Genomic DNA, 25139 nt, shown 5'->3' on the forward strand with positions numbered 1-25139 from the left:
CCCTTTCCTGCCATCCTGTTTCTCCCTGAGTTCTCCATCCCCCTCCGCAACCCCCACCGTCCCAGCCATTGCCAAATCCAGCCGGTCCTGTGGGCAGCCTGTTTCTGTCAAATGTTTGGATGGGCAGCTCCTTGAGCCTTTCCTGAAACCGGGTGCCATGGATCACAGGGCTTTCCTTATGTACCCTCCGCCCACTCAGCCGGGGACACTGGAGCACTGGGAGTGGGAAGCCAGATTCTTGCCCAGTCTGCAGGAGCTCGAGGCTCCCATATGCTGCTGAGTCACACCCTCGGGCACGTGTGGGCAACCTCTGCCCAGTACCGCTCCTTCTCCGTCCCTGCCCCGTCTGTACTGCCGTGGGCGGAGGGTCACTTTCCCAGGCTCACAGTAGGGCCGGCAGGGAGGACCTGGGTAGGCCTGGGAGGGCCTGTTTCCGCAGGGCTGCCCGGAGCAGGGACAACGCACAGCGTTGCCTGTCTGGAACAGAACGCTCGGGGAAGCAGCCACAACTGTGGATAGGCCCCGGAGAGGTTCCTCCAGGCAGTCCCTGCGAACCCGACTCATCGGGTTTCCGCTCCCACCTTGACTTTGACTCAGCAGGCCTGGGCTTCTGCTCACAAGACCGCGCCTGGGAGGCTTCACGGAGTGGCGACTCTTCCCCTCTTCTCCTTCCAGGCCCCTACCCTCCAGGCCTGGTGAACAGGTCACTTTTGTCACGTACAGCCTGCTTCTTGCATCCTAGGTGTAAGGCGGTTGGTCTGACCTGTGGGGCTGCCGATGAAGCCAACAGGCCTGAGACCCCCCCAGGTGCTGGGGCACCACCTGCTGAGCGGAACTCCCTTGCTGACGGGCAGGATCCCACGGGGAGGGTCCTCGACCGCCATACACACTCGGTGGCCACGGAGGCTGTGGGGTGCCTCAGCGGGCCTCCTGCTGGGTGGGGGTGGGGTGCCTGTGTTTTCGGCTCCAGCAAGCCCGATCTCCTTGGAAACGGGGACCTCCCCTGGAGCAGGCCTGCAGCGCTGGGCGGGCAGCCGCCTGGGGCCGGAGCTATCTAGAGGAGCCGGGCGGGGGCAGGCCCTCGGGAGCCAGTTTGTTCTGGACGCCTAGGAGCCTCCTGGCTTCAGGCCTCTGCTGTACTCCTCCCTCCTGCGTGGGGAACCCCACGGCTCTGCTCCGAGCAGTCGCGGCCAGGCCTAGGCCTATGACGCGACCCCTGCGCATCCTTTCCCCCAGGGGCAGAGGCCCGAGTCCAGATCTAGGTGTCGGAGTGAGGGGCGGACTCTTGGGATCTCTGGGGCATCCGGGGCAGTGAGGAGCGGGGTCGGAGACCAGGGGGTCGAGGAGACTCGGCGCGGGCAGCACGCGCGGGGCCTCGGCAGGGCGGCTCGCGCGCTGCGGTGGGGGGCGGGGCCCGGCGCGAAACCCCGCCCGGGGGGCGGGGTCATGCCTCCGGCGTCCGGTACAAAAGCCGTTCGCCGGGGGCCGCAGCTACCCGGCGCGACTGCTGCTCCTCGACCCAAGGCGATGGCGTCGGTCACCGTGAAGGCGTACCTTCTGGGCAAGGAGGACGCGGCCCGCGAGATTCGCCGCTTTAGCTTCTGCTTCAGCCCCGAGCCCGAGGCGGAGGCCGAGGCCGTGGCGGGTCCCGGACCCTGCGAGCGGCTGTTGAGCCGGGTGGCCGCCCTGTTCCCCGCGCTGCGCCCCGGCAGCTTCCAGGCGCACTACCGCGGTGAGCGTGTCGGGCACCCGTGGGAGCGGCGCGGGGCCCTGAAGCAGGCCTGCCTGCGGGCAGGTGGCTGCCTGTTCCCTCTGGACGGGCTTGGTGGCGTCTGCCGGGGTCTGCCTTGGCCGCACTTTGGGTGGGCGGAGGCCCGCGTGAGTCCCCAGTGCAAGCTCAGGTGCCAGCCTAGTGACCAGCAGTGGTGACCAAGGCCGGCTGTCGCGGGACCAGGCACCGCGAGGCTCTCCCGGCGGGGCTCAGGCCTGGGGCGGAAGAGGCCTCCCCTCCCCCCGCCATGATTGTGCAGATCTGGGCGAGCGAGCGCTGGGGCGTCCTGCCGGCTGGCAGCGGGCGCTGGGTGGTCAGGCAGGCGCTCGGGTTACACTGGCATCTCGCTGCTGTCGAGTCTGGGCCTGCTAGTGCAGGGGGCGGGGGGTTCAGACCGTGTCCCGGGGAGCCTGGGCCAGCTGGAAGGAGCAGTGACGCGGGTAAACAAGGGTGGGGGTGCGGGGGACTCGGGGCCCTGCAGCCCCGGCGGCTGAGGGAGGAGCGGTCGGGCACAGACCGCAGAACACCAGGGCCAGGCTGAGTCCAGACACTGGTAGTAGGCAGAGGAACAAGAGTAAAACCTTCAGAAGTGTCGGCGTGGGACGGGACTCCAGGAACTAGTCCCGTGTCTGGACTGGTGGCTGCGAGGGGGGGAAGGGGAGGTGTGGCGGTGGGGAGGGAGGCGCAGGCCGGCAGGCCCCTGGGCGGAGTAGTGCCGGGACGTCCCTCCCGAGCACCGCCCGCTCCCGGTTGTTTATTTTTGTAACGACTTTACTGAGCTGTAGTTCACGTACCAACCAATTCACCCGTTTGAAGTGTACAGCTTTTAGTGTAGTCACAAGTTCGAGCCACCGCCGTATAAAGGAACTCTGCCCTTCGGCCATCCTCCCATCCCCCCCCACCCCTAGGCAACCAATAAGCTACTCTTTATCTCCATGGATTTCCCTATTCTGGATGTTCCGTGTAAACATACAGTGTTTAGCTTTCAGTTACTGGCTTCTACCGAACGCTCCGTTCCAGCTACACCCGTGTCGGTGCTTCCTTTTTTTTTTTTTTTTTTTTTAGGGTACTAATAATTTTAACTTAAGTTTTTAGTGCTTCATCCTTTTTTTGCGGCCGAATCACATTCAGTTGTGGGCATACCACGTCCTGTTTATCTGTTCGTTAGTTGATGGTTGTTTTCGCCTTTTGACACTGTCCCTGTTCTTTTGGGCCATGTTGCGTCTGGTGGCCCTCACAGCTGGCCCAGCCTGCGGAGGAGCCTGTGGTTTGCCCTGCACTGTGGTGCTTCCAAACCATGGGAGTCAACATCAGACAGGAGACACACACAAATCCGTATTTGAGCCTCGTGGGGGAGGAGGCCAGCAGCTGTATCCATCCTGTTTACTCTCCTAAACCACAAGAGGCCTTCCCAGGGACTTGGTTTCTCAGGGCAGGTCACAGGTGGGGGTCTCACAGTTCCAGATGGGCCGGGGCCTGGTCAGATGTGGGGCCTGGTCAGATGTGGTCGGAGGCAGCGCCTGTGTGCAGGGGCAGCTGGCCTAGGGGCAGAGCTGCAGGGAGCCCACTACTGCCGCTGCTGGCTGCTGGCCCTGCAGGGTGGAGAATGCACCTTTCAGGCAGCGGCAGAGTGAACGGGCAGTCTGGCCTCAGTCCTGCTTCAGGGACAGCCCTCGGAGCCCTCCTTCAGCACCCGCCCCGTTTAGCAGTCATGTCCAGGTGAGAGGCCCCTGGTGCTCACGTGCCATCTCTTAAACAACCTAGATGAGGACGGGGACCTGGTTGCCTTTTCCAGTGACGAGGAACTGACAATGGCGACAGCCTATGTAAAGGATGACATCTTCCGCATTTACATTAAAGGTAAGGGGCTACCCTGGGGGGTGCTGACCAGTAAAACTGGCCTGCTCAAGGTTATGGGAAACTCCCCCCCATCCCGGCCCTAGGTCCTGGCAAAGGGGAGAGGCACCCCAGGACCCCAGGCCATGTGGAGAGGCACCATCATCGCAGGGCTTTGCCTGAGAGGAGTCCGGGCCCACCACGGCGGGTGGGGTAGAGGGTCTCTGGGTTTTCTCTTGAGTTCGGACCAAGTGCCATGGGCTGGGAGCAGCTCTGGGGGTGCTGTGGGGTTCATTTTATATATTTAAGATGTTATTTATTTTTAGAGAGAGGGGAAGGTAGGAAGAAAAAGAGGAAGAGAAACGTCAATCAGTTGCCTTTCGCATGTCCCAAACCAGGGACTGACCCCACAACCCAGGCATGTGCCCTGAACGCTCAGCCCACTGGACCCTGCTGTCAGGGCTGTGGAGCTCATTGGAGTGCAGGGCGAGACCACAACTACGCAGACATAGCTCCCTGCTGCGTCTCTCCTGCTGGGCCTTGCGTGCCCAGGTCATGCGCAGGGGCTGGGAACCTTCCAGCAGGCTCTCAGGTTGCTTTGTTGCTGTCACTTGAATAACTGAATTCCATACAGACTCGGTATGGAGAGAGGGACCAGGGGCCTGCTAGCTGATAGTGGTGACAGCCCCGCAGTAATGACAAGGGGGAGGCTTTGTGGGACCCCACCTCGAGTCTCTCTGCCCTCCTACAGAGAGGAAGGAATGTCGGCGGGACCACCGCCCGCCATGTGCTCAGGAGGCGCCCCGCAACATGGTGCACCCCAACGTGATCTGCGATGGCTGCAACGGCCCGGTGGTGGGGACCCGGTACAAGTGCAGCGTCTGCCCTGACTACGACCTGTGCGCCAGCTGCGAGGGGAAGGGCGTGCACCGCGAGCACAGCAAGCTTGCCTTCCCCAGCCCCTTGGGGCTTCTCTCTGAGGTGACCGGGGCCTCCCTGCTGGCCGGGGTGGGTGTGGGTGGTAGGAGCTCTCTGACCCAGCACTGCTTGCCCCTCTGCTTCCTTCACCCCAGGGCTTCTCTCACAGCCGCTGGCTCCGGAAGCTGAAACACGGGCACTTTGGATGGCCTGGCTGGGAAATGGGCCTACCTGGGAATTGGAGCCCTCGTCCTCCTCGGGCGGGGGAGGCCGGCTCCAGCCCCACAGCAGAATCTGGTGAGCCTGGGCCTGCTGGCTTCTGCAGGGACAGCGGGAAGGGCTGCGAAGCTGGAGAGCCTTCCCCAGGACCTGAAATCCTGCTGTGCCCAGGGCTGGACTGGGCACTTCTCCACTATTGAGGTTATGTAATCCTCACCAAACCCTGCAGAGAGGGGTATTATCTTTGTCTTACAAAGGGCACAGGTGCCTAAGTGCCCAAGGCCACTAATTCACCTGCACTAAATCTAGACTTGGCCCCCAGCTCAGCGACTTGGCCATCAGCATCCCGCGTCTCTGTAATGTGCTGTGTTTTCTTGCGTTAGCTGTTTGGAAAGTCAAGGCCAAATTAGGTCAGGTCTTTAAAACCATAGTCACAAAGTTTAAAACTACCCATATCTCGCATTCTAGATTTTTGGATTCTGGGTTTATTACTCTTACTGTGTCTTTTGATTCCCCTCATCCCTTGGGACACAGGTGGGGATATTCCTGTGATTTTGAGAGAATAACATATCGAGGACGCAGCTGATACTTTATACTGTGTGTACGGAGCCCCTGCGGGTTCTGATCACTGGGGTCACAGATGAAAGAGGGACGCAGAAGGGGCCTGGAGTGGGGGGGAGAGGGGAGAGGAAACACTGGGGTGCGGCTCAGGAAAGGCCCTGGGGTGGAGGGCAGGCGGGGTGAAGGCCGTGGGAATGCAGCAGGTATCGAGGTCATTGAGAAACGTGCTCTCTTAGTCAAACTTTTTTTTTTTTTTTTTTAAATTCAAAGCTTCAGGTCCATCGGAGGACCCCAGTGTGAATTTCCTCAAGAATGTAGGGGAGAGTGTGGCCGCCGCCCTCAGCCCCCTGGGTGAGTGCTTGCCTGTCTGTCCTCTGATACCAGCGAGGCCTTTCGGTAACTCAGTGTGCGAGTGGCTGCTGGCGGCTTTCACCTGAGATGCTCAGAGGAATGGGGACGCCCTTGAGACTGGGAGGGACTGGTTGCCTGAGTCGACCTTTGCCAGGTGCTGTACCACGGGCCACTCAGGCTGGATTCCCCAACAGAATCCTTCTGCCTGTCTGGCCTTTGGGGGAAGAACAGTCTGCATTTCTCCTCCTGTGAGTGAGCAGTTAGTTGAGATGCCTTTTCTTTTTTCCTTTTTTGCAACCCTCAGCCTTTCCTGGTGCTGCCTGAGTGCCGAGTGTGTGCCGGTGCCCGGGAGCCGGGAGCTGTGGGGAAGGGGCTGTGTGTCGCCTTGTTCTGGTGCGCAGGTTCAGAGCAGGTCTCTGGGTGAGACAACCTGGGAAGTCCCAAAAGGAAGTCTGCGTCCAGGGAGGGGACTCGACAACAGTGCGGTCCCCCCCGCCCCACGGTCCACCTTCCCGGTGCTGGCATGTGGGTCTTGGGGAGGGCCTGGGAGCTGTGTTTCGAAGGCTTCCCCGTCAACAGTGAGTCACACTTGCTGTCCATCATGCCACCATCTGAGCTCATGGTGTGGTCAGAACTTGACCAGGGGTCCCCCGCTCAGGACACCATTTCGGAAGTGCTTGGAAGTCTTCTGGGAGGAGGATAAAGGCCTCCTCCTTTCTTTCAAAGTGGGTGGAGTTGTTTTCTGCCAACTAGGGCGGAGCTTACAACAGGAGGAGAGTTTCAGTAAAATGTGCCTCTGAGTAGCTTCAGTTGAGAGCCATCAGAGGAACTGGGTTCCTGAGGAAGTGATTACATTCTGCTGTTGGAGTTAACATGTGTTTTCTCGTGAGGAACTAGTGCAAGGGCGACCCACACTGCGAACTGCCCAGCAGGCACTGTTCCCAGAGCAGGGCCGGTGGGGGTGAGCCAGCAGCGCCTCTCCGTGTGCCAGGGAGTCGCCGACTCTAGGACCCAAGGCCGTTTTTGGATAGCTGCTGTGTGAACTGGGTCTACCGAGGCCCAGAACTGTTCTTGCTCGAGGTCAGTCACTGACACCTGGACATAAAACAGCAGGGCCTTCCTCCTGGCGAGGTATTCCTTGAGCCCTCCCGCCCCCCGCCCCGCAGGCCCTGGGGCAGCAGGGCGCAGACTGTGTGGCACAGTCTTCTAAGCCCCGAGGTCTTGGGTTAATCGTCAGGTTAGGTCAGAGGAGCCCCAGTTCTGTTGTCTCTGATCCCTTTGTAGAAGAGTCGCGACGTCTCCCTACACAGCGAAGTGAGGAAGTGCCTGGTTTCACTCTACTGTTCTTCCAGGTTTTCTGTTTGTGCCTTTCCCACTGAAGTTGGAGGGAAAGAGAAAGGAGAAAAACAACTGAAGTGTTGCAGATGAGAGTACTGGTCGTTAAGCCTGGTCTTACCTCTGCTTACTCCTCATATTTTTCTAAAACAATACGAAAGGGATGACGAAGTTTAAAGCAACATGGAAAAAGAGAAAGGGAAGCTGATGCCATCAAACTTGGGAAGGTGGGATGTGGACAGAGGGTGCGTTACTCCCCTGGAGGCAGCTGGTGAGAATCGGGGCCGGCTGCCAGCCAGGAAGGCCAGGGAACCAGGAGTGGGTCGGAGACCCAGTGAACATCTCACGGAGACTTCAGGGCCCTGCTCAGCCAGATGGTGGCCCTTGCCAGCCCTTGGGGGAGACCTGGAGCACTCGGTCCCGGAAAGCTGCAGCTGTAGAGACAACAGGGACGCAGGGCAGGGGGAGGCATCAGCCTGAAATTGGGGGCCGTGAGGAGCAGTGGGCCCAGCAGGAGCTGGGGAGCCTCGCTCAGGAGGAGAGGCCATATGTGCCAGAGCAGAGTCCTGCAGCTGTGCTGTCAGGGGTTCCGAAGCCTGGCTGGGTCAAAGTTGTCACTTGTCACTTGCCTGTGGAAGCTCCTGGCCCCACAGGGGGTCCTTCCTGTTGGCCTTTTCTTAGTGCCTCCCTGGGGTCAGACAGCTGCAGGTTACCAGCAGTTTGGGAAAACCTCTGAATATGAGAAAGAAGGAATTTGGGGAAGGATTTGTAACAGGGAAGAGAATGTTAACATCCTCAGTTAGAGAGGGAAAAAAAGTATTTGTATCCATGAAAAAAAAACAGGTATAAGAATAACAAGGGAACAGAATGAGAAAGTTCTTGGAAATTAAAAAAGAAATAGCAAAGAAAAGGAAACTTCAAAATAAGGCTTAGATTTTAGGATCATCTCAAGGAAACATTCCAAAGCAAAACAACGGAGGCAGGGGGAGAAGACGAGAAAACCCAAGGCAGGGCGTGAGCAGGGGTACAAGGTCGGGGGAGTAACCTCCAGACTGAAAGGGACCCCCAAGTGCGTGGTGCGATGGCTAAAACAGGCCCCGCACCAAAGCTTACCGCCGCCAGTCGTCACCCTGGCACGAGGAGGGGCTCCTGAACTAGAGTCCTCAGGAGTCCAGGCTAAAATGACTTTCACCCAGACTTCCATATCCAGCTACAGTCAGGTGTGTCGAGTTGTCTGGTATGCAAAGGGGTTGATCCTTTTACCTGAGCTGAAACCTTTCTGTGGCCAAAATGAAGAAATAAGCCCAGAATGGAGAAACAGGCGGTTGCAAGCAGGACCTCACACAGGAGGGAGGCGGAGGGAGTTGCCAGGTGAAAGGGAATCTGGGCTCCGTGCAGTACTGCGCCTCTGGCCTCAAGAGCTGCCCGCCAGGTCAGAGCCCGAGCCCGGTGCCCCGGGCGATGGCCTCCAGGGAAAACGAGAACTGATGGGCATCTGGTCCATGGACCCCATGTAGAAAACTCCAGAGGACCTGTTGGAAGGTATGGGGAAAGGCAGCAAATTAAAAAAATGGGCATCATTAATGCCACAAAACCAAAAAATCTCTGCAAGGACCCACGTCCAGGCTTGAGTCCAGCAAAGAACAACATAGAGTGGCAGTAATGTAAATTTTCTTTAACCGAAAATGGAGTTTTGGGAAAGACAGGGAGGGGAGGTCAGCAGTGGTGGAGAGGAAGAGACAGTAAGCTGGAGCAGTCAGTACAGAAGCAGCAGTGGGGGTGAAGGTTGTCCTGGGGAGGCCGGGCTGGGGGCTCTGAGCGTGGGCGGGTAGTCCTGCGAGAACCCAATTACAAACAGCACTGGTGACTGCACCCCCCTCGGCCTGTGCCCGGAGTGGGCGGGACTGGCGGTGGCCAGGCCTACCCGCCTCATGCAAACCTGCAGGGCCGTCCTGCCTCTGCAGAATCCTAGTGTTTGTACAGGTGGTTTTCACCTCGGTCTGTGTGGTGCTGCCTGTGTCCTCAGCGCCAGGATTGGGGGTCCTGGCCCCACGAGGTGTTCAGTCAGCGGTTCCCAGGGCTGGGCCCTGCCTGCTGTGCAGCTCTGTCCTGCGTGGTTGGGGAAAACAAGGCCTCTTTCTGGACGTGCTGGCTCTGAGATTGACCTGGGGTGTCGGCTGAGATTAATGTTTTTAAAAGCTGGAGGAAGAGAAAGGTGCAGTAAGAGTTTTTCTAGAAGCCAAGAAGATTTGGGGCTAGGATTGTGGGAGGAGTTCAGCCCTTAGGATTCTGAAGGTCAAAGAGGACCATTCACATGCCTTCCGGCCGGCAGGCTCCCCCCGGCCACCCGTGTGTGCTGTGACTTTGAGTGTGGGTGCCGGCGTCCCCATCCTCCACGCTTGGGGACTGAACGGCAAATGCTTGGTGAGCCGGCAGGGTCGCCTCTGAGGACTGCGGGTTCTCGTTTCCTCCTCATCTAGGCATCGAGGTGGATATTGACGTGGAGCACGGAGGGAAGAGAAGCCGCCTCACGCCAGCGTCTGCAGGCAGCACCAGTGCAGAGGGCAAGTGCGGCTCTTCGGACGCCAGCGTGCCGGGCGGGGTGGTGGAAGGACCGGTGCAGTGTCTGGCGGAGCAGATGGACAAGATAGCCCTGCAGTCGGGCCCACAGCCTGAGGCAAGCCCCTCCTGCCTCTTCGACGCCCCTCCTGTGGCCCCTGCCTGCACTCTGCGGCCCCTCCACGCGAAGCCTGTAAAGAAAAAGACTCCTCTAGCTCCGTGCCGGCCGGTCTGGGCTCTCCTGGGGATGGAGGCTGGGGCAGGTGGGTCTGGGTGCTCACGGGGCTTTGTTCCAGGAACAGATGGAGTCAGATAACTGCTCAGGAGGAGACGACGACTGGACCCACTTGTCTTCAAAGGAGGTGGACCCGTCCACAGGTGAGCTCCAGTCTCTGCAGATGCCTGACTCTGAGGGACCAAGCTCTCTGGACCCTTCCCAGGAGGGACCCACAGGGCTGAAGGAAGCAGCCGTGTACCCACATCTGCCACCAGGCAAGTGATTTCAGCAGTTTTGTGTTTCTCCTCCTTTAATTCACAGCCTTAATAACAGCGCCCGTCATTAGCAGCACAGAAAGTTACCATGTTCTTCACTGTGGGGCTTGTGAGAAAGTTAACAGTTGGTTTTGTCCTCTCGTGTGTGCTGAGTCCTTGTAAGCCCAGCTGGTTTTAGTGATTTCTAAAGCTCAACCCGCAATTCTGAAGCAGATGGGACGTGGCGGAGGCACCGGCTTTGGTGCTCCAGTCCACCGGCACTGTTTCCTCAGGGAGAGGGCCGACCTGACAGGGCCCAGCCGAGGCTCCTGGGGGAGCCGGGTAGGAAGCCGCCATGGGGAGCAGGTGGTGTGGGAGGCAGCAGGGTGGGGTGGGGACTGCGGCAGCCAGCGAGCATGCACTGAAGAGAAGAGGCAGCAGGTCTTCTGCTTGGTTCATTGCTGTCACCTCCCAATGTTGTTGAAGACAGTATCGAACGGAGAACCCATCTGTGGGCCAAATGTGTCCTTGGGACCCCAGTGTCTCTCTCCTCTGCCTTAGAGCACGGGAGACCAATTATAGCCAATAGCCAAGAAGAGTTTTCTTGTTACAATGGCTGTCTAAAAAGTTAAGGCCTGTGACAACAGGTGAAATCCCAATTTCGGTGTCAGTAAATGCAGGTTTTATTGGAACACAGCGTGCTCATTTGCTTATGTGTCGTCTGGCTGTTTTTACGATGTCACAACAGAATGAAGTGCAAAGCAGTTTAAAATCTTTATTCCCTGGCCTTTTGCAGAGAAAGCTGGCCAGGCCCTGCAGGTGCTAGGTACCTGCTGGCTGCACGGGATATGCTGCCTGCGAGTCGCACTTGGGCCCAGCCTCATGGCTTTCGTTCCTCTCTCTGGCAGAAGCTGACCCCCGGCTCATCGAGTCGCTCTCCCAGATGCTGTCTATGGGCTTCTCTGATGAGGGCGGCTGGCTAACCAGGCTCCTGCAGACCAAGAATTTCGACATTGGGGCCGCCCTGGACACCATCCAGTATTCAAAGAACCCACCGCCCTTGTGACACTTCATGCTCACCTGTTACCTGTCCCCTTTCTTGTCTCGTAGTTGTGTTGAGCTAGCATAGAACCCCAGGCCTCGGCAAGGGCCAGTGTCTCTGCATTCTTCTTTCAGAATCGGGGGTGGGGATGCATGAAGCCATTTAGGGCAGTAGGACAAGTGTCCCGAGGAGGGAGTTCCAAATGTGCTGATGTCTGAAGAGCATTTCCCAGCATCCCTTGGGTGCCTGGCTCACACAGCCAGTGTGGGCCGGGATGGACCCTGGGGCAGAGCGAGGCTCCTCCGCCTCCTGCCGCTGCTCTCCACCTGCCAGAATTACACCAGCAGCCCAGAGTACATCTTGCCTGATGGCCTTCTGCTTTTTTAAAAATGACTAACAGAACACTGACATGTAGTTGACTTTCTGCTAGAAACCTGACCTGCTCAGAGTGTAGCCGGAATACAGCCACCTTCCCGCCGGGGAGGAGGCTGTCTGCTGTCTCAGAGCAAGTCCTGGAGGGCAGGACAGCCCAGCAAGGGCTTCACATCTGGGAACAGGAAGGGCTGATGGGAGCCGAGGGTGGTCACTGACCTCTGCCTGTTTCATAACCATCATAGTTCTCATTTCCAAACGTGCCACCTGCTTTTAAAGGAAGAATATCCCTTTGTAGCCATTCTGTTAGCGTATTTGTAACCCACCTGTAATTAAAAGGTACATGCACTTTACTCAAAGATGTTGCGTGAGATGATTTGTTTGAAAGGCGTGTTTATTGGTGCTCAGCAGTTGCCGGAAGTCCTCGGTCCCACTCACTAGAAGCAGCGGTGCAGGCAGAGGTGGCAGCCACGCCCACGTAGTAACGTGCCAGTCTCGGGTCACAGGTCATCGTCGAAGTCCTCACCAGTGCTAAAGAGGTCTTGTAGCTGTGTGAGTTGGGGCGCCTGTGCCCTTCTGACCAAGGGCCCGCTCTCTGCTTGAGGGCCTGTTCCCCGCAACTGCTCAGGGGTCACCCTCAAGAGCCCTTTGGGCCCACATGTGGGTGTGTGTGTGGCCCAAAGAAGCTGGAGTGCACTGGGGGTCCTGCTGAGGCCCCCGTCCCTTGTGGGTTGAGCCCAGGGGGTCCCCTGCTCAGCCTGTGCTGCCCCAGCCAGCACGGTGCTCCTCTCCAGAGGTGCTGAGGGCTCTGTGGCCATGTGTGCGCTGTTCCCGGGTGGTGCAAGGACTTGTACCCACTTAGAAGACGTGGCCCCGACCTGCTGGGCGGCACACTGTGGTGTGCCTGCAGGCCCAGGGCTCTGCCCAGCGTCCCAGGCCTTGCGACTGCTCGCTCTGAGCTTCCCGGCCAGGCCAGCGTGACCCTGCAGCAGAGACAAAAGCAGATGGCCATGTCCTTGGTTCACACAAGTGCCAGCTGTCGGGCAGGCCCAGGCGCCACCCCCTCATCTCTCCCTCTGGGCTCTGGCTTCTCCGCGCCGTGCTGTCCACCAGCTGGTCCTCAGGTTGCAGGCCAAGGACCTGCTGATATCCTGAGGGTTCGCCCAGCAGGGCAACTAAAGTGCCCCTAAGCTCACTCCAAACCCTCTGCCAAACCCAGGACAAGGCTCCCCCAGAGGGAAGGTATGAAGTGACCAGTCATCTGGTGGGGACGTCAGGCTCAGGTGAGGGGGGGCCTGGGAGGGCTGAGCTGGCGGAGAGCTGGAGGCCTTCCGCAAAGGGGTGCAGACCCCCTCCCACCTGCTCACTGCCAGGCTGACGGGGAGGTTGGGGACCAGGCTCGGGCCGGACCTGGGGCGGTGGCTGCACAGAGGCCTCTGTGGGCACAGCCGCCCCCACCCCAGGAGCCAGATGCACTGGAAATGGCATAATTTGAAAGCAATGGTGGGCGGGACCCTGCCTCACCAGCTCCATGCACAAGGCGCTGGTCTGTGGCACCAGCAGCCTCTTCCTCACCTTCCAAACAAAACAGGCTTGTGGTAAGCGTGAAACCCACACTGAGGAGGCTTAGCACAGGGACTGGCACTCCGGGAAACGCCATTAAGTTCTCTAACTTGGAGGTACAGGGCCACATCCTTGCCTGGGTCACACAGCCAGTGAGCGGCAGCACCAAAGTCTGGCCTCTGCCTCTCAGCTTGGAGCTGGTGCCCTGCGCCACCACTTGGGGCCGGCCAGGCCAGCCTTGGTCTATGATGGGGGCGTCTAAGACAGGACACCCAGCCGAGTTCCTCTGCCCCGGCACTCAGGGTTCTTCTGACAGTGCAGGGCAAAGCCTGCGTTGGGCCCTGAGACAGCAGTGGGGTCTGCTAGGGTTGAGGCATCAAGAACACGAGCAGGTCCTGGGGGAAGAGGGCGCCTCTGTGCACAAGAGCACACCTGGGTCCGTGAAGCTGCGGGTGGACCTGGTGCCTCAGAGACCAGGGCGGGGCCCATGCAGGAGTCTGCTGAAGGCACTCCACGCAGCCCAGGGACCCCTCCAGGCTCCAAAATACCGTACTTGGGTTGCCTCTAAGGCATCCAAAGTCCCTCTGACCAGGAGGTGGCGGTGAGAAGCTGTGGCAGGTGCAGATGCTGCCGGAGAGAGGCGAAAGGAGTGGGCTTCAGACTAGGACAGGGCGGGGGCTGGGGGCGCTGCACTTGTCTGGGCCAGTAAGTCTCAGACTTCAGCTGTCCACAAAACACAACTAAAAAGTCCCATGTGCACTCAGCAGTCAGTGGGGCCAGAAGAGAAACGCTGTCCTCAATCACCCACCTTCTGCATCTCCAAGGTGACCTCAGAGTCCCCCACGTCCTGGCCGGCAGGGCTGTGTGGAGGCTGGACTGCACTCTGGCTCCACCTCCTGGCAGAGGGGAAGTGCTGTCAGAACCCAGTACCCAGTCCCATCACCACCGAGCCACCTCGTCGTCTGTGCCTCTGGCTGGGGCTCCCACCCCAGCTCCCGCCCCCTGCCAGTAACCGCCACCCCAGGCATCCAAGGCAGTCAGGCCATTTCTCTGCTCCTGGCTGAGATGCTAGCAAGTTCTTATTTTGAACTGAAATCTACCTCCCAATAGCGCCTGCCCTGGAAGAGCCACCTGGATGTAGATGAGGCGGAACCTCAGAAAACTCACTGCATCTGGACAAGAAACCCATACAAGTCAGGTCTTTCCCGCTCTTGGCCAAAAGCTTCCAGAGCTGTCAGCTACTCTGGCCACACTTTACTTTGTCAACTCTGCCCATAAAATAAGTTCTTCCCTGAGGTCAGTGCAGTCCAGACGTTCAGAATTCAGGGAATCTGGAGAAGGTGCCCATCCAGGCCAAGGAGGGCCCCGCAGTAATGAGCCGGCGGGCGGGCGATGCTGGCCTCTCCCAGCCGCTCCTCAGCCCTGATCCTGGGGCCCCAGTGGGCACGCTGGCTTGGTGACTCACCTTTTTCTCGGCAGACTGGTGCCAGAGGGAGCGTCCGGCTGCCCCGCTGCGGACGAGGACCAGCTGCTGAAACACTCGGCTCCCAGCAGCCCCAGCTCTCCAGAGCCCCTTTCCAGGTATTTCCGCCAGCGGTTCCCGGATGGCCGGGGTTCTTCCTGCCGGATTAGGAAGTGATTTCATTCTCCAAGTAGGAAAGCAGGCACTTCTACTGAAAATCCCCAGCCGAGTCTGAGGCCCACGGATCTCGGGACCCGGCCTCCAGGGCAGGCGTGGGGCAGGGCACAGCGCTCCACAGCCCACGGGTCTGGATGCATGGACGGCGCCACCCTGCTCCCCCGCTCAAGCTCCTGCACACACCACGCAGCTACAGCTTGAGTATCTCCGTGACCAGGCACCTGGGCAGAACTCCACCTGGGCCCCGCTGCCAGGCTCGGGCTGGAGAGAGGGAACACGGAAGCACGAGGAGGTGAAGTTCAAGCTCGGCTCCGAGTTCTCCCAGCAGACAGAAGAGTAGTGGTGTTGTCTGCACACACAGCGGTCTCTGCCCTTACAGAAGGGACGGCTTTATTCACTGGTGCTCCCTGTAGCTTCAAACTGAGTGCCTGTCCTTCAGTAGCATTGGCAGGTGTTTACTGAACAGGTTACTGGAAAACGACTGAACGGAGCCCTTGGCCGGAGCCTGCCCAGGGGGCTGGGCTGACATGCTGCTGGCTCACCTGCTGGCTCACCTGCGCACTCACGTGCTGGGCCGGCCCAGGACCTGCATTTCTCTCTCTGCCGGCACGTGCAGGCTCTTCCAGAGACCTTGGGGAAAGATTACACACACCCTTTGTAAAATGACCGGGAAGCTGAAGGACAGGAAGGTGGGAAAAGCAGGGCGCAGGGACTTGCCAAGGGATACCAGACTTTTCGGGGATCTCCCTGTCTCAGCTCTGTGGTTTTGATGTGCCTCGGTAATCTTCTGGCAGTTCCGTGGGCCTGACCCAAAGCACTGTTTCTCCCTGGACTGAGGCTGCCTGAGCCCCCACCAGCAGGAAGAGATGCAGGCACGGGGGCGGACGCTCCACCCAGAGAGACCGCAGCCTGCATCCTGGCTTTGCCAACGACTGGCTGTCACGGAGACAGTGTGACTTCGGGGTTAGAAACAACCCCGCTCATGCACAAACGGGGACAGTCCCGCGTGGGCGGCTGGGAGGGTAGACAAGGCGTGTGCCCACGGGACAACACGCCTGCCTGCGGCCTGGCCACCGGGACTAACGTCGTCTGAACCCCTGCAGTGCCCAGAGCCCTCCCATCGGCAGGGGAGAGGCCCCATCGCATGGGCCACACGAAAGCCTTCACAGTTGCGCTGTGCCTCCACCACTGCGAGAGGGGAGAGGCGTTTTCCTGAGCTCGACGTGTCGCGGTGCAGACCTCAGGGACAGCAGGGCGCTCCTGCCCCGTGAGGAAGAGCGAGGAGCCTGGACGCCCAGTGGGAAGGTGCTGTGCAAAGGCCAGTCCCATGGCTGTTACCCAGAACCCCACTCTCAGTGGTCTGGGGACTCCACTTGGTCTTCCTGCTTCTGATGTTACCCCCGAGACCTGGGGTGTTTGCTGTTCCTTTAGAGGTGACCTTGCTTCTCTCCAGCTACTTTTCAGCTCTCGCTTGTGCCTTCTGTGCTCTCAAACCTCACTGTGCTGTGTCTAAGGGCAGATGTTCTTAACTTTTAAATTACCTTATTGATGGAGGTGGAAGGGGCGTGGGGGGATAAATGTTGATGGAAAGAAATAAAATCACCTTATTGAGGTATAACTAATATACAAGGCCCGTCTGGAGAAAGCCCAGCCATTGTTAATACAACGAGAATGGTCTGTGAGGTATCGATGTAACCTGGCAGCCAGGGCAGTGGACTGGAATGCACAGGTGTGAACAATGACGACCTCACTGTGCTCTAGTCAGTGGGGGCGGTAGATGCAGTTGAGTGAGCATGTGAACTGTGTGGCCATTGCATTCAAAATGCCTGAGTGAGCAGAGCAAAGAATCTCCATCAAATTTTGCGTTAAACTTGAACACCCCTCCTCAGAAACTGTTCGGACGGCAGTTTCAGAAGGCCGCAGCTCCGGGCAACTGGGGACTGGCAGCTTTCTCACGACAACACACCTGCTCATGCATCACGTCTCGTGCAGAGTGTTTTTGGCGAAACATTAAATCACCCAGGTGACTCAGCTCGCCTACAGCCCAGACTTGGTGCCCTGCGACTTCTGGCTTCTCCCAAAACTAAAATCACCTTTGAAAGGAAAGAGATTTCAGACCACTGATAAGATTCAGGAAAATATGACGGGGCAGCTATGGGTGATTGGGAGACCTGTGTGAGGTCCCAAGGTGCCTACTCTGAAGGGGACTGAGGCGTCATTGTCCTGTGTTCAATGTTTCCTGTATCTTCTTCAGTAAATATATTTTTCATATTACATTGCTGGATACCTTCCGGACAGACCCCGTACACTAAAGTACAGCCATTTATGTGAATAGTTACTAAGTTCTGATAAATGATACTATCTGACAAATTATACCTTTGAAACTATCATCCCAATCAAGATATAGAAAAAATTCTTTTACTGAGATATAATTGACAAGACATAGAAAATTTTCATCATCCCAAACTTTCCCTCTGTGTCTTTCCCTCACTGCTCCTGTCGCCGAGCGGCGTTCCACCGAATGGAGGTGCTGCGATTCGCTTACGCCCCCGCCCCTGCCAGGGCTGCACCCACCAGCACCAGTAGCGCGCTCTGGATCACTGCAGCGTTAGAGTGACCCTTGCGATCGGGCGGTAGAAGCCCTCCGACTCTGTTCCCATTAAAGCTGTCTCAGCAATCCTGGGTCCTTAGCGTTTGTGCATGAATCTCAGGATCAGCTCCTCAATTTCTGTAAAACCCAGGCTGTGGGGACTTTGACTGGGGCGGGGCTGGCTCCCAGATGCATCCGGTGTGAGTCGCCATCTGAACGGCACTGCGTCCCCCAGTCCCTGACATGTCATCTCTCTTCACTGAGTCACATCTTCTTTAATCTCTTGTTGCGGTCTGTTACTGTTTTTACTGAACCAATCTTATGCAAGTTCGGTATATTTTATGCCTAAGAATTTCACTTTTTGATGCTATTATTAATAACACTTGATTTACACAATCATTTTCCAATGGTTTCCTGCATTTATATAAAAATGAAATTTAACGTTGTACAGAATGTTGGTGTGGGACCCTTGCGATCTTGCTAAACAACTTACTGGCCCTAGTCGCTCTCCCTGCAGGATTTTCATCGGGATTTCTTCATCCGCGATCCTTTGTCTGGTTCGAGACTGACTGTGTTTCCTGAATCTGAGGACGTAAATCTCTGACTCTGGAAAACGCTCCGTCCTTTCTCTGCAAACGCTGCCTTTGCCCGATTCTTTTTATTCTTGTCGGAGCTCTTCTTTGTATCCACCATGTCTCTCAACTCCTGTTTTCCACCTTTTTGCCTTTCTGGGCTGCACTGTGAATAATTTCTTCAGGCTTATCTTGCATTTCACCAATCCTGTCTTCCGCTGCACTTAATCTACTTAGCCTGTCTACTCCAATTTTATTTGCAGTGAGTATTCTTTGCATTTCTACACTCCTTTTGGTTCTTTTTTCAGAACTACTGGGTTATTTCTCAAAGGTTCTTGCTCCTATTGCCAACCTTATTTCATGAAATAATGAACACACAGTATTATGGATTCTGAAGTCTTTGTGGGCCTGACTTTCCAGCCTGCTGTTCTGCTGTTTTTGCTCATGGGGCGTGATTCCTTGAGTGTCTGATTGTTAACTCTGAGTACACACTCCTTGGAACTCCGTCTGCGGGGATGCTCTCCAGCCTGGGCTGACGATGCTGCTTCAGAGAGGCGCAGCACCAACCTCCGCTTCCTGGGACTATCTGGAAGTAAATTCTCAGCTTAAAGCTTTCACACAGTGCTTAGAATTGGCTGGAAAGACACATGGCAGCTCCCTTGTGCTTGTAAAATCCTGGACCAGTATTTCCCCTCTTCAGCCAAAGCCAAGGACACCCAGGCTGGCGGCTCCCTGCAGCAGAAGGGGTGTGTTTCCTGGGGGACTCCTACTGACCTTCCGCCCCGAGTGAGCGCCAGGCTTCACTGTCCCTGCTCCAGCACCCGACTCCACTGCCCTCACAGCCCTTTTCCTGGAACATGCCTTTGACTTCGTCTTTGACCCCTGGTACTGACTTATTTCCTTGTCATCTCATCAGCGCATTTAATGCAGCGTAGCTGGCATTTAAAATTATTTTCTAGCCGACCCCAGCACAGCAGGCCATCCATTCTGAAGGCGCCTGGTATCCAAAGCTCACTTACTCTTGGTGGGGAGGTTGTCCCGGGTGTCTACTTGCCGCATAGGAAGACCTGCACCTCTGGGACAGGGGTCCCCAACCCTCAGCTGTGGACCAGCGAGCCCACGGAGCTCACTGGAGGGGGGGTCACTGCAGGCTCCCCCACGGGGTCCCCCCCACTGGTGAGGAGAACAACGCACGGCAGCACGCCCCTCTCAGCCGCTGTACCTGTGTGGCATCTCTGAGAGCCGGGCCTGCAGCAGATTCAGTTTTTGGACGTGGCGTCTACAGTCGGCACCAGAGCCCTCACCATAAGCCTGAGAAACAAACAGCCAAATATTACGTTTAAAAAGTGCTAACAGGATGCTGAGATGCACCCGAGGGAGGTGAAGCCGTGCTTCGCCAGGCCCTGGGCGCCTGCAGCACCACACAGGGATCCGCAACCCCTTGCGGCTTGCGGTGGGACTTGCACACCCGCAGTCTGGGGCGATGAGCATTGTCGGTCCATCTGGCTGCCCGCTGGACCCCTTCCTCCCTCCCTCGACATATCAAAGCCGAACTCAGTCCCAACCCCTGCCCCAAATGGTTAATGGACATAAGAAATTCAGAAGCCACACAAATTGCTAATACACATATGAAATAGTATCCCTCACTGATAATCAAAAGAGTACCAATTAAAATGATGCTTTTTCCCCATGTAGCTGTTACTCATGGGCTCGATAAGTGTTTACTAAGCACCTATTATGTTCACAACACGGATGGACCGAGAGGGCATCGCACTTAGTGAAAAGGGTCAAGACAAAGACAAACGCATGTGACTTAGTTTTTATGTGGAACCTAGAAAACACAATAAATGAACAAACAGTACAGAAACGATCCCACAGATACAGAGGAGAGACGGATGGCCACCAGAGAGGAGGGAGGCTGGGTGGGAGAGGCGCAGCAGCTGAGAGGGCAGGTGGGCAGCCAGGGCACAGTCACCGGCTGGGAGGTGCAGCCAGGGGAACGAGGGCCCCAATACTGTGATGGGGCTGGGTGGGGCCGGGTGGTGAGGTCGGGGACTAGACTCCTCCGGGGACCAATGTTTGAGTTGTGTCTGATCATTATGTTATACACCTGAATTAATGTAATATTCAGTGTCACCTGTAACTAAAGAGAGACTCATCAAAAAGAAAGAGATGGGGATGGCTGGGGGAAGGCAGGTTTGCGGTGGGGTTTGGAGGTGGGGAAGCTGGGAAACTAGTAGAGGGCTGAGAGGAACACAGCCGGGAGGACAGGAGGAAAGCCAGGGGCATAGTGACGGCCCGAGTGCAGAAGGTTTGGAGGACGAGGAAGGGACGAGGTGTGACCGGGCCGCTGAGGGTCTGGTCGGCGGAGCGCTGGGCGCTCCAGGTGGTTGTTCGCAGTGCAGAGATCGCTCTGACTAGGATGGCTGTGTGAGCGGCCGGGCCGGAGCTCCCTCTGCGAGCGAGCTCAGGTGAGAATGAAAGGGGAGGAGGGGACAGAAAGCCAAAAAAGGTTGGGAAGCCACAGCTGGCATCACCAGCAGGACGTGCGCTCCTGCGTGGCAGAGGCTGCGGGCTGGGCACTGAGATGCTTCCCCCCTCCGGGCACATTTGCATTTCCAGTCTTCCTTGTGGTGGCGTGTGGCTGTGCCACTGCGTTCTTCCCAATGGAAGGTGCGCCATCCCCAGGCCTGGCCCCCCCAAGCCTCCCGGGAGCCCCTCCCTGCTGCGGTCAGCTGCAGGGAAGAACGGTGCCTCAAGACAACAGGAGCCTGGGTCCCCGAAGGGCCACGCCATGGACAAGCGGCCCTGTGGACCTCAGTCCCTCCCAGCTCTGTTCTAAGAGCAAGAGAAACAGCTGCTACCATGTCTAACCCCCCAGTGTTGGTGTCCACCTCTCGAGGTAGCCTAGTCCACCCCGAGTCACCCCCCACTGCATGTGCACAGAGGCGGCAGAGGGGCGAGCAGGTGGCACGGACCCTGGGGGAGAACTCAGAAATACAGGCCGACACTTAAACAAGCAGCGGTCCCTCGACCGGGCTGTTGGCCTGGCTCAGGGAGGCCTGGGCCTCTTGCCTTGCGGACTGATGGTCCCCACACCCCGCTGCCTGGCCTGGAGGCGGGCATCTGAGTCAGCAGGGCTGATCGGATCACTTCTGCCAGGTGTTGTGGACGGGACTCAGCCCTTCCAGCTGGCACGCAGTGAGACCCTGTGGTCTGTGAGTGAAGCGCAGCCTGAACCATCTGGGGGAGAGGCAGGGGAGGGGAGGAAGAGACGGTGCCTGCTGGTCAGCAGCTGTGCTCCTCAATTGAAAAGATATCCTCTGAAACAGAAATTTAGCTTCTAGAATTTGTCCTAAGTACGTACGTAATTGGTCGAGTGAAGAAAAGAGGTGTTTGTAAGAAGCTTCACTGCAGAGTTGTTCATCACAATAAAGACCAAAATCGACAGAAATGCGCATTGTCACGAGACTGGTCATTAAGTCACTCAACACGTGTTTACTGAGCACCTTCCGCGCCTCGGGCACTGTGGCGAGTGCCGAGAGAACACCACTGAGTCACGCAGGGAAAGCCTCTGTTCTCGGGGAACTTCCCGTCTGGGGTGGACAGGGCTCACACAAACACACCCCGACGTAACTGCTTTCCTCCCTTCTTTTAAAAGATTTCATTTATATATTTAGAGAGAGGGGAAAGGAGGGAGAAACATCCATGCAAGAGAGAAACAGCGATCGGCTGCCTCTTTTACAAACCCTGACCGGGAACAGAACCGGCGACCTTTCACACTGGGGATGGTGCCCGATCGACCGACCGAGCCACACCGACCAGGGCCGCTTCGAAATAATTCCTGGTCACGATAATGAGAGCAGCCGGTGAATTCCGACAAAGGGCATAAAGGCCCTGGCAGGGGACGGCCTCCACATCGGAAGGAAAAGTCCCCGTGGCTCAGGAGTTGTGAGATGAGGCTGGAACCGGCAGAGGGGGCTCGGTGAGGAGAGACCGAAGGGCAGCTAACGGGTGGGTCAGTAGGTGTGGGCCTTCAAAGAGCCTGATGCTTGGTGAAAAATGGGCCAGGCACGAGCACGTAGAACAGCCCACATCTCTTTACCGCCTCCACCCACCCCCTAGCACGCCCCCTCCACCCCCAGCAGGCCCCCCCCCCCCCAGTAGGCCCCACCCCTGCAACCAGCGACAGCTGTCTGCCACTGCCAGCTGGGTCTAATCCCCATCATCTTTTTGCAGGCCCCTGCGCTTTCTTTCGTTGTGCCCAGTCTAGTCTTACTTAGCTTTAAATTTTTATTGATTTTAGAGAGAGAAGAAGGGAGAAGGAGAGAGAGAGAAAAACATTGATTCATTGTTACTTGTTGTTCCCACCAATGAACGCCGATGCATTCATCGGTGAAGTCTTGCATGCTCCCTGACGGGGACCAAACCAAGAGCCTTGGTGTATCTTCAAGCCAACTGAGCTACCTGGCCGGGGCCAGTCTAGGTTTTTTTTTTTTTTTTTTTTTTTTTTTACAGATTTTATTTATTTACTTTTAGAGAGGGGAAGGGAGGGAGAAAGAGATGGAGAGAAACATCAATGTGTGGTTGCCTCCCACGCGCTCCCCTTGGGGACCCCGCCCGCAACCCTGGCATGTGCTCTGACTGGGAATCGAACTGGTGACGCTTTGGTTCTCAGGCCAGCGCTCAATCCAGTGAGCCACACCAGCCAGGGCGGTTTTTGTTTTTGTTTTAAATCCTCACTCGAGGACACGTTTATTGATTTTAGAGAGAGGAAAAGAGAGAGGAAGGGAAGGATAAAGAGAGGGAGAAAAACATCAATGTGTGGTTGCCTCCCACATGCCCCCAACTGGGGACCTGGCCTGCAACCCAGGCATGTGCCCTGACCCTGAATCGAACCCGCAACACCCCCACCCTGGTTCCCAGCCCAGCACTCAATCCACTGAGCCACACCAGCTGGGGCTAGACGCCCTGTTCCTTAGGACTCACCCGCAAAAATGACTGCTGCTCTCCACGGACTCTGCAAGTCCATTTGAGACTCTTTTTCACCTACGATGAAATTTTGGAAATGTAGCTTAGATATTATTTAAAACACGTATAACTGGATCAGAAAAATAATTTCAAAGGATCAATGAGAAAAAAAATCAAGAGTCCTGAAACAAACCCCCCACACACACATAAAAATTTAGTATATTATAAAGGTGAGGAAAGAACAGACTATTAATAAGCGGCGCTGGGAAAGGTAGCTCTATGTGAAACAAAATCAGGTAGATCGCTACCACGTACGGCTCTTAGAAATAACTCCGTCTCATTTACTTCTGATTCTTGATAAACCTAACTAGGTGGGTTCTCAGCACGATAAAATACCTTACACCCAGCTCGGAAGCTGCAGAATCAGCTTCCCCACAAAAGCCAAAACAGGTCAAGGATCCCCACTATTATTTACCATTTTTTCCTGTTTGTTTAACCAGCGGAATTTTTTAAGAGAAGGTAAGAAAAGGTATAAAAATTGGAAAGGAGAAAAAAGAAAACTATCGTTATTTATAGATATAATGAGGTGTTTCATTTTGTTTTTTAACCTGAAAACCCAGGAGAATCCAAAGAAAAACTCCCAAAGGCAGCAAACGTCTGGGTAGAACCTACTCATGCCAGCAACAAAGAAAATGCTATCAACAGGCACCGAAGTTGCCTGAAGAAATAGAGCGCAATGGCATGTTTCACATCACAAGAATGTCTAGGTTGGTTCGTAAACGTTAATAGGATTAATATGATCCTAACACAAAAAACACCAAGGTTTTGGGGACGTGCGCCTCAACATTCTAAGGCGGATGAGCAGCATCTACCTCAAACACCACAAAAATGCTGTGTGGGTACCTGTGCAAGTGGGAAATGCATTTAAAAATAACAAAACGTGTGGAAGGACACACAGTGACGGGGGGCGTGGCTAGAGCGCGGGGGGGAGGGGCGCTGGACAGAGGCCGACTGGTGTAACGGGATTGTCACAGTTGACAGCCAGGGCTCTTGCCGTAGAGGCCAAGAGAATGATACCTGTTCAGAGGCTGTTGGAACTGAGCGAGATACGCGAAACTGCCTGGTATACGGCAGACTCGCAATTAACCTGTTAGCTCTCTTCCCCCTCTGGTTTCAAGTCGCTTTTCAGAGTTGAACATGACTGTGGGAGCATGTATTACATGACGTGTGAAAAACTTTCAGATGGAAATGATTCCCGTTCATTTTCAACTCCTAGAACACAGTCCAAAAAGTAAGGTAAAGGCAGTTTCCGAGCCCCTAAAGGAGTCTGATGCCATCCTTTTCAGAATACAGCAGACTGGACGATACCTAGGGAGAGGAGGGGCCTTCAGAAGCGATACACTGACGTCAAGCAGGAGATAGAACAGGATCTAGTTAAGGATACAGGGTGGGGAGAGAGTAGGTTTACAGTTGTTCATAAACCGTTTCACTTACAACTGTAAACCCACTCTCGCCCCACCCTGTACTTAAGTGACATCCTCTTTGGAAGTGAGGACTTAGGTTTTGACAGCAGGCGTCCAGTCCCTCGGATCAAGGAGCCAAGGAGTGACCGCAGGGGGCACACAGGCGCGTCCCAGGTCAAAAACTGCCTTCTCCCCGGTATTTAGATAAAGAGCCACTTTCTGGGCAGCCTCCGCAGAAACCATCATCCCTGGTTTCTACGAATCTTACAACTACCGAGCAAAACACGAAAAAAGCCCGGCGCGTCGTCATGGAGAAGCGACAACAATAAACCCTAGCCCTCAAGATGGTCATCGTCATCAGCCCGGGCCTTAGGAACACCCCGCGACCGCACGAGGCGGCGCCCACGTCAGGGGGAAGGGCCTGGGCAGGGCGCGGGGAGGCGGTCCGGGGCCGGAGCCGGGAGGGGAGGCCGACGCCCGCCCCACCTGGTGCGCCTGGAAGACGCGGCAGCAGCAGCACCGCAGGACCCGAGCCTGCGCAGGCGGCTCCATGGCGGCCTCCGGCCCGGTTTCGCGAGGGCGTGCACCCGCCGGTGGACCTGCGCTCAGTTCCCGCGTCCTCCTCCCGGCTCCGCTCCCAGGAGGCGCGTGCGCGCTGGTAGCCCCGTCCCCACCCCACCCCGTGTGCGCGTGCGCCCTGCACTCCGGCCCGCCCCGGCAGCGCCCCCTGCCGGTGCTCAGACTAGGCTAGCCCCACCCCCAGCACCGCTTCGTACGTGCGTGCGCCCTGCGCCCGAGCCTGGGCGGACCGCGCCCCTGCAGGCGCTTCCTCCCGGCTTAGCCCCCAGCGTGTCTGGGCCGTCGGCTGGGCCCCTTGCGACACCTGGACTGCCATCCGCATTTGCT

General features: G+C 56.8%; 2 protein-coding genes across 6 annotated transcripts; one reads left to right on the forward strand and one right to left on the reverse strand.

The window, feature by feature from the left end:
- The first annotated feature begins 1465 nt into the window (after positions 1–1465).
- On the forward strand, positions 1466–11788 carry SQSTM1 (sequestosome 1). Of its 4 annotated transcripts, none has more exons than XM_045188270.3 (8): positions 1466–1732; positions 3536–3631; positions 4359–4588; positions 4681–4822; positions 5576–5656; positions 9472–9668; positions 9853–9928; positions 10930–11788. In XM_045188270.3, the coding sequence occupies exons 1-8, from the start codon at positions 1528–1530 to the stop codon at positions 11085–11087; spliced, it is 1185 nt and encodes a 394-aa protein (XP_045044205.2). In that variant the 5' UTR covers positions 1466–1527; the 3' UTR covers positions 11088–11788. The 4 variants fall into 4 exon arrangements, with proteins under 4 accessions (XP_045044205.2, XP_045044204.2, XP_024407001.2 ...); XM_045188269.3 differs by having other exon boundaries at positions 1468–1732; positions 9847–9928; XM_024551233.4 differs by having other exon boundaries at positions 1468–1732; positions 9853–10042.
- MRNIP (MRN complex interacting protein) lies at positions 11458–24874 on the reverse strand. Of its 2 annotated transcripts, none has more exons than XM_045188271.3 (7): positions 24720–24874; positions 22789–22848; positions 19022–19110; positions 15192–15267; positions 14464–14618; positions 13807–13894; positions 11458–12418 (listed from the first exon to the last, which is right to left on the reverse strand). In XM_045188271.3, exons 1-7 carry the CDS (start codon positions 24783–24785, stop codon positions 11936–11938), a joined length of 1017 nt encoding a protein of 338 aa, XP_045044206.2. In that variant the 5' UTR covers positions 24786–24874; the 3' UTR covers positions 11458–11935. The 2 variants fall into 2 exon arrangements, with proteins under 2 accessions (XP_045044206.2, XP_053768671.1); XM_053912696.2 differs by having other exon boundaries at positions 15180–15267.
- Between the last annotated feature and the right edge of the window lie 265 nt (positions 24875–25139).

This window comes from Desmodus rotundus, chromosome 10 (genome assembly GCF_022682495.2).
Source record: "Desmodus rotundus isolate HL8 chromosome 10, HLdesRot8A.1, whole genome shotgun sequence".
Classification (NCBI taxonomy): domain Eukaryota; kingdom Metazoa; phylum Chordata; class Mammalia; order Chiroptera; family Phyllostomidae; genus Desmodus; species Desmodus rotundus.

Excerpts from the sequence above, each read along its gene's own strand:
- SQSTM1 (XM_024551232.4), top strand. The coding sequence starts at position 1,528 with ATGGCGTCGGTCACCGTGAAGGCGTACCTTCTGGGCAAGGAGGACGCG. Across the intron at positions 1,733-3,535 it reads CTTCCAGGCGCACTACCGCG|ATGAGGACGGGGACCTGGTT; the intron begins GTGAGCGTGTCG and ends TAAACAACCTAG. Across the intron at positions 5,657-9,471 it reads CGCCGCCCTCAGCCCCCTGG|GCATCGAGGTGGATATTGAC; the intron begins GTGAGTGCTTGC and ends CTCCTCATCTAG.
- MRNIP (XM_053912696.2), bottom strand. The coding sequence starts at position 24,785 with ATGGAGCCGCCTGCGCAGGCTCGGGTCCTGCGGTGCTGCTGCTGCCGC. Across the intron at positions 22,849-24,719 it reads GCGTCTTCCAGGCGCACCAG|GTGAAAAAGAGTCTCAAATG; the intron begins GTGGGGCGGGCG and ends ATTTCATCGTAG. Across the intron at positions 12,419-13,806 it reads TCACCTTGGAGATGCAGAAG|GGTCACGCTGGCCTGGCCGG; the intron begins GTGGGTGATTGA and ends TCTCTGCTGCAG.